Here is a 14538-nt window from a genome sequence, read left to right on the forward strand (position 1 = left end):
TGCTAACCCAAATCTTTTCTATTACAAACATTTGCTCAAATTTGACATATGTTGTAAAATTTGTGTGTTCAAGTGATCGTAAACAAAAGTTCAAACTTCTTCTTGTTTTCAGCTGGCAAGAGTTATAAGCAGCACATTCTAGTGTGCCCTCAATTTTTATTATCAGTATATTTCCATCAATTTACAAGCATTTGCTCCTATGTAGAGAAACAACATTGGAAATCGATAGAATTTAAAAAGGAAATTTTTGTGAAGGATATTCTAGATACAGGACTTTTAGGACGTTTATGTCTGGTGTTTCAGTAGTTTATGTTTGTAGATTATTGCTATTATATGTTGTATACCTTTTTATCAAGATATCGTAAAACCTCTATTTGAACACAATGACGCTGTATTTTTCAACACTTGATCTATAGTGGCATTTTATTAGATGTGGTGTTCAAATATAGAGTGGCACTGTATTTTTCAATGAGCTTGTCAGAACCTTGGGAAGATAAATTTAACTCCTTAGCGGGTGAACCGATGCTAATGTAGCCTATATTCTGATCTCTTCTTCAAGCGGATCCACATTAATGCCGCTGGCCTCAGAATATTTCGCTAAATCGTTTTTCATCTACGTCAAAGTATTATACTGAGTTAAGCAAGAACCTGCTTTTATTAAAAAATATTTGCATAATACAATTATTAGTTATTACAATGGTATCAATGGTGCAATGGTATTACAAAGTAATGATTTCAAAGTTCTAAAGAAAAATCCACAAAGCTTTGGAGTTAAAAAAAGGACTTATCATTTTTAAATGTTAAAGATGTTTTTAAGATTTTAAAATTAAAATACCCCATATAAAAAGCTGCTATTAGGTTTTATGGTGTTCCTGAAGAGTATTTTCATTGTTCATCCAAACACTTCAAAGTCTTCAGGTAAGATTGTAAATCACATTATGGGCAAATCTGAAAACAATGGATAAGGTGTAGACCTTATTGACTTTACTTCAAATCAGAGTTTAGCTCTGATGATTGTGACAATCGATGTTCTCAGGAATACCATCAGTAAAATCATGGCAACCACTACAACACCAATAAAAAATTTGTTGTTATTGATGTAACCAAGTCATTATTAGTACTATTTTGTAAACAGATGCTTTTCTAGTGATCACTTTCTATTATGAGTTTGTACAGATCAAAGAATTTCACAGTGGCGGGCATATAGAGGTGGCGTTCAATCAAAGGGTGGTGTTGTATTCTTCAAACCCTTCTTCTGTAGTAGTGTTTTATTAGAGGTGGTGGTCAAATAAAGGTAGCATTCAAATAGAGGTTTTATGATATGTCTAATCTTAATGCCTTTGAGCACTCAAATTCAAATGTTTTCCTTAGTTAATGAGCTTTTCTTCTGTCATTATCACATTTTAAAGCTTTTAGTAACCTTTACAGTTTTTCTAAGTTTCTTGTCAAAGGAAACAAAAGAGATAGAATTTCTATGCACTGATACTTGTATTTTTTGCTTTTAGGTGAAACATGCATTCCAGAGCAATCATCTTGTGCTGTGATAGGACCAGGGATAGTTTCTAACTGCATTGAGGATGAGGTCATCGTAAATAGTATTAGTCCCAACAATGGAACAAGCGAAGAAATCATTACACTAACTGGACGTGGCTTCAGCCTCTCCGATTGCAACAACATCATCAAATTTGGAGGTTCAGTCAATTATCAGGCTCTTAAGTTTGTCATTGCAAACTTTAATTTTCATTCCAAAGTAACAGTCTTAAATAATCGTTTGATTGTTACATGTAAAATGATACAGAAATAAGCAAAATCAGTTTTGTTGCTCTTGTGGTTATTAATCAAATGAATTAAAATCCACATTGGCAGAAAATCATGTAGTATTGTAATATTAACACTCTCACTCGTAGGAGTACAATGAGAAATTGCTGCAACCATACAGACATTTAATACCAGACCTGTGACATGCTCTTATTTAAAAGTTTTCCAGCATGTAGTACTACTGCTAATCATTTCTGATAAACACTACATTCTCTTAAACAAATTGTTGACAGATGTGTTAAATTTCTTGTAAACCAGAATAATACATGCGTACTGGTTGAACCAAAGTCAGTTTTTGCAGATGCCAACTGTACGATCCTGTCAAGCTCTGAAACTGATGTGCAGTGTAAGCTCTCATTAGATCCACTGGTTGAGCCCGGAGTCATTTTACCAGCGTCGATGATTGTGGACAACTTGGGCAGCGCCTTGTTCAATATCACTGGTGAATGGAACAAAGGCTACACTCTTCTTCCAAAAATAACGGATGTTTCCCATGACGGTGGTTCACTTAAAGGAGGGCAACTCCTAACAATTAAAGGTCTGTTGACGCTTGTTGTTAGAGTGATTTCTTTCTAATCTTCCTTAAATTTAAATCTTTTTGTCCAGTTTTGTTGACATGCATAGTTGAGAAAAAGTCCTGGCTCATAGCTATAAAAAATGCTTGATAGCTGGACTGAAAACAATGCATACCAATATTTCATGCCCAAGTTTATAATACTCAGTTAATAATACCAATTTGCCAAAAAACTTTACGAGCCAATATTGATGGAATCAGCTTTTATTGCTAACTAACAGCAAAAACCTTTTCTTGTTTTCTTCCATGTCATACTAGAAAGCTAATACTGGGTAAGTTGTATGATCTATTTTATAATACAATGGAAATACATACCGGAGATAGTTTTCTGTTATATTAAGATGAGAATACCTGAGATACTTCTATGTTATATTAAAGTGGGGATACCTGGGATACTTCTATGTTATATTGAAATGGAGATACCTGAGATACTCTTATATTATATTGTTTTATGGGATAAATACATTTTATTACAATTTAGGAGACGGATTTTTGATGGATGGAAGAACCCAGGTCTCAATTGCCAATGTGCCCTGTGAAATTCAGTCACTTAATTATACTGAGATCAGATGCACGACAGGGGAAGCAGGTGTTTGGTCAGGTGATATCCGTGTCAGCGTACTATCTGCTAGAAACGAAATCCTTGAAGCAGTGTGCGTTAGTTCTTGCACTTTTGCTTACTCATCAACGGAAACCCCTTCACTCCTCAGTGTTACACCACAAGAGGTAGGCACTGTACTCTTGGTTATACTATAGTGATTTAGCTCATAGAACTGCATGTTAACAGTTATCTATATGCATGTAAGCATGAACTAAAAGTGTCAGTGAGATACGCTAGTAAAAGAAGGTCAAGGTCTGTGGGGGTATGATTATCGAGAAAGACCAGTTACAGTAAGTTTGTAAGAAATGTCTAATAGATGAGGGAAAAAGTGGTCTACAAAAAACTTAGATGAAGGTTTAGACAAATTGCATCTTTTGCTTGAGCAATATAATGTTGTTTGAGCTTCTTTTTTTTGCACAGAACTTCCAACTGCCTTTTTAAAACTTAGTAAAAACTTATATTTTAATATTAAAAACCAGTGCCATTACGATGACATGATTGTTAAGCAAATGCCTATGCTTTACCCATTATGTAGGCAAACTAGGCTTTGATAACCTCACTTTAATTGTTTGATGCAAATCAATTTTATGACAGTTAAATACATCGCTTGCAGGTAACAGGAGCTGCTGATATTGTACTAGCTGGTTCACTTTTTGGAACCGATTCTTTCAACCTAGTTGTCTATGCAAGCAGCGTAGAATGTGTGATCACTTTGGTAACGGATTCAGAGGTTCAATGCTCACTTCCGCCTGTTTCGGCTGGCAACCACACCATTTCTGTTCTCAATAAAAATCTCGGTACGTATACAGTTTTAATATTTATCAACAAAGGGGTATCCCCTATTTTCTCATATAATGAAGAGTTGTATCTGTATTTAAGGCTGGACTAGTTTGTGCAATACTCGTTTGCTCTTTTTTCAGGCTATGCAGCTTACAGCCAATCCTTTGCAGGTAATTACACTGACTACAAGAATAATAGTCACAATGTTTTTATTTAACTAGTTCTGTTTTCTTGCTCCTCTACTAACTGCTCATTCATCTAGTTAGGCTTACTGACTTTATTTTACTATTTTCATACTCATTTGGTCTGCTGAGTTAGAGAGTTGGTATTTGAATCAAATTTTTGCTGTGCTAATTATTTGCCCGTAGTTGTTTCAACTCACTTTATATAACAATGTAGTTGTTGCAACTCACCTTATGAAATAATGTAGTTGTTTCAATTCACTTTATATAACAATGTAGTTGTTGCAACTCACCTTATAAAACAATGTAGTTGTTTCAACTCACTCTATATAACAATGTAGTTGTTGCAACTCACCTTATAAAACAATGTAGTTGTTTCAACTCACTCTATATAACAATGTAGTTGTTTCACCTCACTTTATATAATGATGTAGTTGTTTCAACTTACTTTGTAGACTAATGTAGTTGTTTTAATTTACTACATAAAATAATGTAGTTGTTTTATCTTACCTTATAAAACAATATAGCTCTTTTAAACTTACCTTATAAGAACAGTATTGTTTAACTTACTGGATAAAACAATATTAGCAGTTTTAACTTACCTTATAAAATGTAGTTATTTTTTCCTTGTTTAAAATCAATGTTAAGCCTTACTTGCTGTTTCAGCTATCTCATAACTTGTTAATAGGACTTTCCTCGCTCTATGTGACTAGCCTGGGCACAGTTACTGCAGTGACACCCTCTTCAGGATCAATACATGGAGGCACTCTTATCACAATTGAAGGAGCTGGTTTTTTTGATGAGACCCTTGTAGAATGTGGGGGAGCTGTCTGTGAGGTCTGAACATGCTATTTTAAATATCACAACTTTCCTAATAAGCTGTCAGCAGTGTTACAATTCTTCTTAGACCCATTAGTGAAAATTTTTGTATGCATTTTCTGACTTGATCTATCGATTCTGTAGCTTACCTAGAATGTGGCACTATCATTCACCTTAGCTAACTTTATTTCGTAATATTTTTATACCTAGATGTATGTGATGCTCTTTTTATTGCTCTACAAATTCTTCTTTTTGCAAAACCTATTTTCTAGTTACTCTAGTTTTTATTTACCATATTTTCATCATCATCGGTTACAGACTAGAAGACAGTATGTTCACATTCATTTATTGGTCTATGAACTGCTTCATCTCTATAAAAGCTTCTAGTTCTAATGTTCATTTGAATCAAACAATGGCTGTTTAGTTATGATATTTTAGTGAATTTAGCCCTATGCCACAGCCAAGTATTTAGGCACAGATTATTTTGAAATGAATAAGTAAGTAAAAGTAATGAGTAAGAAAACTTAAGTTTTGTTTTTGTGCTGATGATTGCTTTTTGTTTATGTACATCCACAGCTTATCTGATCTGATATAGCTATGTAATATGCTGTCTTCTGACATACAGATAAAAGAATACGATGCAACATCTATACAATGTGAGACACCAGCTGCAGATACTACAGACATGTGCAGCTTGCAATTTCATGGAACTCCTGACAACTCTGCACCTGTTGATTTGCTCTATTCCTTTAATGTTGATGACACTCCTACCATAACTAGTGTGACACCAAACAGTGGTGTTACTGGGGAGATGATCACGATTGCTGGTATGATTTTTTTCATGTACTTGTTTATACTGTAGAACACCATTGGTTAAAACTAACGTAAAGTTTTCCATCACTCACCTAACGAGTATATCTTTTTCTATTCTGTTATGTTATATATTATAACAAGAACCTTTGCAGTCTAGTTAATTGTAAGAGATCGTCACAGGTGGTAATAGAACACAGAGAATAATTATTTGCACCGCTATTCTAACACACTTTTTGTTTATAGCTACAAGTTATAAACAAAAAAGTGTTTCAGAAGGCAAATGATTGGTGCATGTGTTACAGTGTTGGTCTACCAAACTGAATGATGCAAGTTCATATCCTGCTTGTAATAATCTTTTATCTCTAATACTATGTAGCTTCAGACCGATGGAAGGACAGATACAGGTCTTAGTATAGTAAAAATTTGCAGTCACAGTTTGCATTTTATTGACCATAAATAAAGATAAACATGGTATTAAAATGATGATGCGTTGTAAAATAAGCAGTTATTATTCAACGTATATTTAAATTTTTTCACAAGAAAATTGATATGAGAACCTTGGATCAAAATTGTCTATAGTTAACCACTCATCAATTATGAGTTCTTGCAATGTTATGGCATGCCACTAGTCACCATGTTCTATGTCATCTCTTGTTTAACTCTCAGGCACTCTGTTGAGGGATGCTAATGAAATCACACTAGATGATGCTACCTGTGTGCTTGTGTCAGCGACCTCATCAGAAATCACATGTACCCTTGGTGAGCATGCTGCTGGGCGTACAGATCTCATCGTAAATGTGGATGGAAAGGGAAAGTCTGCTGCTGTACCATTCACTTACGAGCTCCAAGCTGATTTAATTACACCAGCTAGAGGTACACTACTACAATAGTAAGACAATGTACTTAGGCGAACATATTACTAAGACTCGATCATGTCAGTCATTAATACTATTGTTATATACATGTAAAAGGCTGAAACTTTAGTGTGGCTTCATCTTGTGAACGCATCACCCAGTTGTGAGCAAAGTTTCAATGCTTCTGAGTGGCTATCGCATAAACAATTGCCTGTAGTTCAAATTCGAGAAACATTGAAAATACTTTTTTGTAGTTCCTTATGTAAATAGGTGAGTTGAATTATTTTTAAGTAGCACTGATTCTATCCTAAACATTCAAATATAGCCTTTTGTTAGAGAAATTTAATTGACTTGATTCATTTTGCTATTTTTTGGTTCCACAATTGATGTTATCTGACAGGAACATTTGGAGGAGAACAGGGTGTTACCATAACAGGTGCAGGAATGGATGACTCTATCACAGTAGCAATCTGTGGTGAATTGTGTACAAATGTGGCTGTCACTTCATCTCAAGTTGTCTGTACTACTCCATCGCATGGTATGTTTTCTTGTTGTGTATTGTAGGATCTACTCATTGTTATTTTTACTGTAGTGATACTTTCCTCAGGTAGCAACACAACTAGCACAACTAAATTTCTTTTCATTATTGAACTAATGTATTAATCTGAGCGCAACCATAGCCGATAGACAGAAGCTCTCTGCATTTAATGCATTCTAAATGTAACTCCATTTTAAATGTTCTAGTGATATGTTATCAGCTTGTTATGGTCTCAGCATGGTGAGGGTATTTTCTTCTCTCACGGTACTAATATGGTGAGAAAATAGTGTTTTCATTTGTTCGCTATTCTGGTTAGTCAAAGTTCTGTCAACTACTGATGGCTTAGGTTGATTGATTATCAAAACTGACAAAAGATTGCAACTCTAAGTCAGTCCTGTTTAATTCTATTATTGATTCTCTTTCCAGCGCAGAAACCTTGTAGTATTTATATTTAACTAATGTTCGCATCACCATTTTTCCTAGTTTAGATTTTTAAAGAGCAAGACAGCTTCAAACTTTTACCCCAGATGTTACAAATATTATTCGGATTGCAAACAGTATGCTCAAAAAAGTTGGTTTCACAAGTTCTCTACTTCAGTGGTTGAAAACCACTTAAAATGTTATGGCAGTTTATACTTGGCAACCTGGTGTCTTTTGAGCTGCTAGTAAATATTCCTATTACTAAACTGAAAGCAACTGTACTCATTTACAGCCATGGGTGTGTCGAATGTTATATGTGATGTCGTTGTGACCCTTTCTACTGAGAATGTGACATTAACCTCAGCCTATACCTATGACACAACACTGGGAGGTCATGTGACTGGTATGACACCTAAGAGAGGAGGCACTGCAGGTGGCACAGACTTGACTATAACAGGCAGTTCTCTCAACCACCCTAAGTGAGTATTTGAAAAACCGAGTTGTGCCACTCAGCTTTAGTTTTTCTCGCCTTTTATTTTGGTCTACATTGCCTAGTCTCAACTCACGCTTCAGCTGCTAAGTTTTCCCATATCATAGCCTTTTGTTCCCACGAACAACGAGCGGAGCAAATGTTTGAGAGTTTTTATGATAAATGCATGTGCACACAACTTACAAAAATTATTCATCAACAACGTCGAAACCTTTGCATCGAAATCTCATCAACAAATTTAACCATATTTTTTGTAGATTCGTTAAATTATAACAACGATACAAAACACATACAAACCTATTTAAACATGTTACCAAGTCTTTGAAAGGTTACCGCAAAATCTTAAAACTAACTCATCTGATCAGATTATACGTAAATAGACAGATTAATTTGGCTGAAAATCGTTATTAAAAATGGCCAAGCTTTACTTTTATCAGGCAAAAAAAATGCCGAGCAACAGAAAAGAGAACAATTAGTCGTACACATTTCACGAAAAAATAACGTGCACATTTCACCAGTCTATAGCATTGTCGAATTGGCGACGGTTTCTGTAATTAGCGTAGAAGTACAGAAATCGTTTCTTTTTTGCCGATTTCAAAGTCACTGACATTTTGGAAACTTTTGAGTACTTTGGTATTCTAACTGATGTCCAAAGCAGTGAAAGTAAAGGAAATGACAATAAAATTTTTTTCTAACGATTCTAATGAGATTATTACAATATTTAATTATAAGTTTGGATATTCTTTTTGATACTTTTTAATATTGTTAGCTATGACGTTTTGAAATGTAAACAAAATTGTGCATTGATTTTTTATTATTACTGTATTAATAATATTGGTTATTCTAATAAAAGCAGTGCATTTTACTTCTAATATTGCAATTCTCCTATTGCAGGGGGAGAGATATAAACATATAATCTTTTTATTTCATTATTGCTGTTTGTCATGACCAAACACTTTTTTAAATAGATTTTCTAAAAATCTATATAAATGTCACAACTTCTTGATATTGTTAGCTGTGACGTTTTGAAATGTAAACATAATTGCGCATTGGTTATATATTATTACTATATTAATAATATTGGTTATTCTAATAATATCATTGCATTTTACTTCTAATATTGGCCGATATTGCATTTCTCCTATTGCAGGGGGAAAGATACAAACATATAATCTTTTCCTTTCATTATTGCTGCTTTTTGTATATAATAACACCCACACCCAGTACATTACAGCTACCATTGCAGTTATCCTACTGCACTGCAGTGCCATTTGACTGCTAATATTGCATTTCTCAACCATCAGTACCCTTTCTTTTTTCCAATATCACTTTGGTCAGGGGCTGTATGACAGTGAAATTTGTAGTTAGTCTAATTGTCTACTTTTTTCTAGAAAAACAATGCAAAAAGATACACATAGACACTGAAGCTGTCAAAAGATGTGCCTTCATGTTTTTCATCTACAATTCAGATGCGTTTGCTACTGTAGACAAATAACTTAATAACTTTCAGAGTGGAATCTTATGGGTTTCAAAAAAATATATGGTATGTAATAGCAGTCACTCAATTTAATAATTACTATAATAAAAGATATCAACAACCAATTAAAACAATTAAAACCAAGAAGTCTATTAAGCCTTCACGTCCACTGAATGGATTTAAATTTTTCTGATTACACATAATACATTGGTTAGCAATATTTAGAATTAGGATATCAGGCAGTAGAATTGCAAAAACTTATGGCATGGTTTTAGTAGAAATGTTTACATTTGTCATATATAAATTATCAATTTATTTTCGAACATGCAATTATACATACTGTTATAAATCGGTGATTTTGTCAGCGGATTTTTATGGCTTCAGAGTATGAGCTAATAGTTGTGGCTGTAACTATATCTAACTATAAACTAAAAAGACACAAACTAACAGGGCCTCAGTTTTTTTTACCCTGTCTATAGAAGTACAGCTGTTGAGGAGTTGTATCCATTTTGAACATTTGGCCAAATATTTTGGCAAAATATTTAAGTGTTTTTACATAACTTCTAGAATAACCTTGAAATAACAAAAAGGGGTGTATTAAGTCTGCATATACTTACAAAATTAAAGAAATTCACTGAATGCCGCTTTCACCAACTTATGATTAATATGATAATTATTCTTTAAGAAAATTTGCAGACGAATCCGCTCACAACATTTTCAATATTTACTAAAGACTTCTATACAACTTACGAACATTGCTTATTTACAGGATCTCAGGTGTTGTGAGATACATGTATATCCTTATGCACCATCATAACATCATCGTACACCATCATGTACCCAATCACCGCCTAAACTACCACAATTAGTTTGTGGAATGCTAATAGCATCCAATTGTCATATACCTATTATACCTATATATACATGTAATATATATAAATATATATATATATAGGCCCTATATATATATATATCTAAGATCTTGAGGCGAGTTTGAGCACTCGCCTCAAAATCTTAGCTGTTCCCAGTAGCGCACTTTTTTCTGCAATGTGAGTTGCAGAAAAGTGGGCTACTGGGAACAGCTAAGATCTTGAATGGTGCATGAAGTATGTGAGTGATGTATATGTATATATATATATATATATATATATATATATATATATATATATATATATATATATATATATATATATATATATATATATATATATATATATATATATATACATATACATATACATCACTCACATACTTCATGCATAGACCAACTCTGCATACCCCATATGCATATCCCCTGTACAGACCCCCATTAAACGGACCCTCCTATACATACTTTCTAAGCAGAGAAAGTATGAAAAACCCTTGATATTCGTCATGGGGCTCTCATTCCAAAAATATTAGAATTTGTTTTTGACATATTTAGCATAGTTCTCTCCAATACTTGTGCCTTTTGTGTGTTTTAGCGCTGCTGTCTTTATTGATGGAGTAGATTGCCCAATACTTGACAAGAATGCATCCGTGATTGTGTGTAACACTGGTGCTCATGCTATTAGCGGCAAATTCGATGTGAAAGTTCTCTTAGGAACCGATGGGCTCGCTACAACTCAGGTATATATACTGTAGAAGGAATGGGTAAGTCTTAATAATGGAAGCTTTACCAATATGAAGAAGTTTGAAAAAAAGAATTTTTCTAGCAAAAAAGCATAAAGAAATGGAAATGTTAGCAAGTTGTAATCATCCAAAAAGATTTTACTCACAAAAGGTCAGCTTGAGGCTTTATACATTGTTGAATTTTTAAGAGTAAACAACTTTTGATTTTGTGACAGAATTTGAAAATGTTGCCCTGTCAGACCGTATCACTTAATCTACCATAAATTCTAATGTACATGTCAATGAAACATATAAGTCGACGTCTGCAAGTTTGATTTTAAAGTCCTGGTTTTGCTACGCACCTGCAGAATAACTCGACCTCCCTTCTCTGGTTCAAATTGCTTGACCGGAATAGTTTAGTCGTCATCAACGGTAGGCGATGCATGGCTGAGAAAGCGTCATTTAAAAACACCAATAGCAAAATTGTCCATGTTTTTTGTGCTGTCGGAATTATGTACAACAATTAACAAAAGAATGAAAGACAACAGCTCTAGTGAAAACCACAAAGCACAAAAAGCCTTACTTCACTATCGTATTGGCCTGCCTTGCTAATAGAATGAACCTGCCACCTTTGATAATACAAACGCTTTTAATAAAAGCAATGCTGCAAAATAGATTTCTGCTAGGAATTGGGATTCATTTACAAAAAAAAGGATGGATGAACAATAGTGGATGTGTCAAATGGATTACCAAGAGTGTTGGCTCATAGGCAGATACTACTCATAAAAAGCATTAGTTTTGAAGAAAAAACATTACAGAAGAGAATTCTAGCGATGACAATTTGAATGGGGGAGAATAGGACTTTGTGTTTGATCCATCTCATGTTGAGTATGATTGCTAGTATTTTACAATGTTACAGTCACAATGTTACAATCAGTTACATGAGCTTGGGTTTTTCATCTGTACGATTCATCAATTAGCTAATATGTTCCCTACAAGGTCTTGATGGAGTCCATTGATTTGATTATTTAGGCTCCCATTGAGTTCTACTATATTGATGTTTGGTCATCACGCTTTACATGGGGCGGATACCCTCTTCCTGCTGAAGGCGAGATAGTTGTTGTTCGATCTGGACAAACATTGTTGCTGGATATGGACACTCCAATTCTTAAAGTCCTTCTCATTCAAGGTTAGTAGTTCTACTAATGACCTTTATCTAAAGCAATAAATTCCAAAAATATTGAAAAACGCAATGTATATATTATATATATTTGAAATAATTTCCATAGTTATTAATAAAATAAAATTGGTAAAACTGAAATGATAATAATAATAAAAACAAAATAGTCCAATTATGTTAGTACACACGATTGTGACCATGTTTAGCTGGCAGTTACAAAAAGAAAGATCATGGTTGACAAATCCAAGCGTAGTTTGATTTTAAATTAGCGAATTAAAATGCTTTGTTTCCTAAAACCTGAAAAATCTGTTGCCAGGCTTTTTTTACTAGCAGCTTAAACAAAATTTGTAGAAATAAACATTATATGTGCACACAGAGAAATCCTGTTTTCTAGTACAATGTCAATGCATTTCACACATGACTTCAATAACATAAACAGTTAGTTCAACATGACACCGTTAGTTCGAAACACTGTTTTACTGTTCATATCAGGCAATGCCTGTTTGTTAAGGCTGTGCTTTTTAAAACTTCAAAAATGGCATTGTCATAAATATGCTAGCGGTTAATGAGAATAACAAGCAATCCTTGAGAATGTCCTTCACTGTACAGTTCTGGTCTGTGTAGCCCTTGCGAATATCACTAAAAAGTTACTGTCTTTTCTGCCAAATTACTGAAGAAAACATTCAATCTTCGATTTTATCAGGATAAATAGAATCACTAGAAACCATTGTCTTGGTTTCTTTTTAATGAGCTTATAATTTGTTTTTAAAGGTTAGTGAGGAAAACAATCGGTGTCTTGGATATCAGTTTATATACATAATCACTAGAAACGACTGTCCTAATATTTCCCTAATGAGCTTATAATTTGTTTTTAAAGGGGGTAAGCTTGTGTTTGATGAGAAAGATGTAGAGCTAAATGCAGAGAATATTCTTATTACTGATGGAGGTACTCTGGAGGTAAGAGGAATATGTTTTTCTTTTTTATCAACTAGACAAAGTGGCTTTGAATTACTTGTAATCTTTTGTGAAAAATTTGAAAAATCTTTTGTAGGTTGGAACAGAAGATGAGCCATTTCAGCACAGAGCTATCATCACTTTACACGGTCACCTCAGATCCTTGGAAATGCCCATTTATGGAGCTAAAACCCTTGCGCTTAGAAATGGAACTCTAGACTTGCATGGTGAGCTTCTCGCCTCATTGGTTTTTGTACTTAAATATTAACATGCAATATGCAGATGGCTCGTATTTGTACAATAAACTACTGTGATAACGTTTGCTTTATTTTAGCCATAAATTCATCGCTTGCAGAATAATTCCACAACTTGTTCAGAGAGTTGTTTAAATTTAGAAAAGCATAGCCAATGTTATACTGGTATACTATATTATAGTATTTTAAAATTGGCCGGCTGTGAAAACATTTTGGTTATAATTTAATTCAGTCCCAAAGAAATGTGAAAATTTATAAAATATCCCACTTTGGTTTGCAATGCAGTAAAATAATGCCCATTTGCCTGGTAATTATTATATGGGTAGAGCTGACAACATAGTGGCTGGTTTGTAGAAGACTGAAGGCTCGGAGGCACCTCATCTCAGTAATAACCTATCAGCTTTACTTCTCTGCCTGCCTCGCTCACCAAATTGTATATTATTGTCAATAGAAGTACAATCTTTTGCATTTTTGTGCAGAAATTGGAGCAAAATTTGCTAGCTAAAACAGTTGACAGCTACGAAATAGCATAAATAATATGCTAATGTTACTTTTATTAAAAAATATTTCGTTTACTATTATATTTTAATACAGGAACTGTCATGTTTTAACAGCTTTATGAAAAAACTGAAAGGTTTCCTGATGTTTTGGTGAAGACATCAGGGAACCTTTCACCTACCTAAAGACAAATGTATTTTCAAGCGATGCCAAAACATTATCATTGGTATTGCAAAAACACTATGCAAGCTGTTGTTGTTGGTGCAGCTACAATACTACGCATGGAAAATTGACAAGTTTCATTTGAATTATTTTTGTCAAGCTTTGCAATTTTGTGCAAAGTGCCTATGCTTGCAGGCATTCCTAAGGTGTCATGGACAGTGCTTGGAAGCTCTGCCAATGCTGGTGATTTTGACATCGTGCTACAACAGCCAGTTGACTGGGAGGTCGGAGACGAAATTGCTATAGCCTCTACTGGCCACAGACACTCGCAGAAGGAAAATGAAAAGAGGCAAATCGCAGCGGTATGTTGACATGATTGAAGCGTATAAATTTGTCAGCATATCCTAAAAATAGCCTGTTATGCGGCGTGTTTATTACAAAAAGTGGCAGGCCAGTGGTTAGCCAATAGGCTGGCCCACCACCTTCTGTACTAGGCTGCTGTACTGACTATATCACTCCTAAATTATTAGTCAT

General features: G+C 34.1%; 1 protein-coding gene across 1 annotated transcript in view; it reads left to right on the top strand.

Moving 5' to 3' along the window:
* Positions 1–14538, top strand: part of LOC137405089 (fibrocystin-L-like) — a 114224-nt gene that overhangs the window by 38564 nt on the left and 61122 nt on the right. The window contains exons 29-43 of the mRNA XM_068091315.1: positions 1506–1716; positions 2052–2356; positions 2874–3118; positions 3607–3790; positions 3914–3943; positions 4644–4792; positions 5400–5601; positions 6254–6460; positions 6842–6979; positions 7692–7878; positions 10830–10974; positions 11989–12145; positions 13014–13093; positions 13188–13317; positions 14200–14366. Coding sequence (XP_067947416.1) covers positions 1506–1716; positions 2052–2356; positions 2874–3118; positions 3607–3790; positions 3914–3943; positions 4644–4792; positions 5400–5601; positions 6254–6460; positions 6842–6979; positions 7692–7878; positions 10830–10974; positions 11989–12145; positions 13014–13093; positions 13188–13317; positions 14200–14366 — 2537 coding nt within the window. The remainder of the gene's footprint in view (positions 1–1505; positions 1717–2051; positions 2357–2873; positions 3119–3606; positions 3791–3913; positions 3944–4643; positions 4793–5399; positions 5602–6253; positions 6461–6841; positions 6980–7691; positions 7879–10829; positions 10975–11988; positions 12146–13013; positions 13094–13187; positions 13318–14199; positions 14367–14538) is intronic.

This window comes from Watersipora subatra, chromosome 9 (assembly GCF_963576615.1).
Source record: "Watersipora subatra chromosome 9, tzWatSuba1.1, whole genome shotgun sequence".
In the NCBI taxonomy this organism is placed as follows: Eukaryota; Metazoa; Bryozoa; class Gymnolaemata; order Cheilostomatida; family Watersiporidae; genus Watersipora; species Watersipora subatra.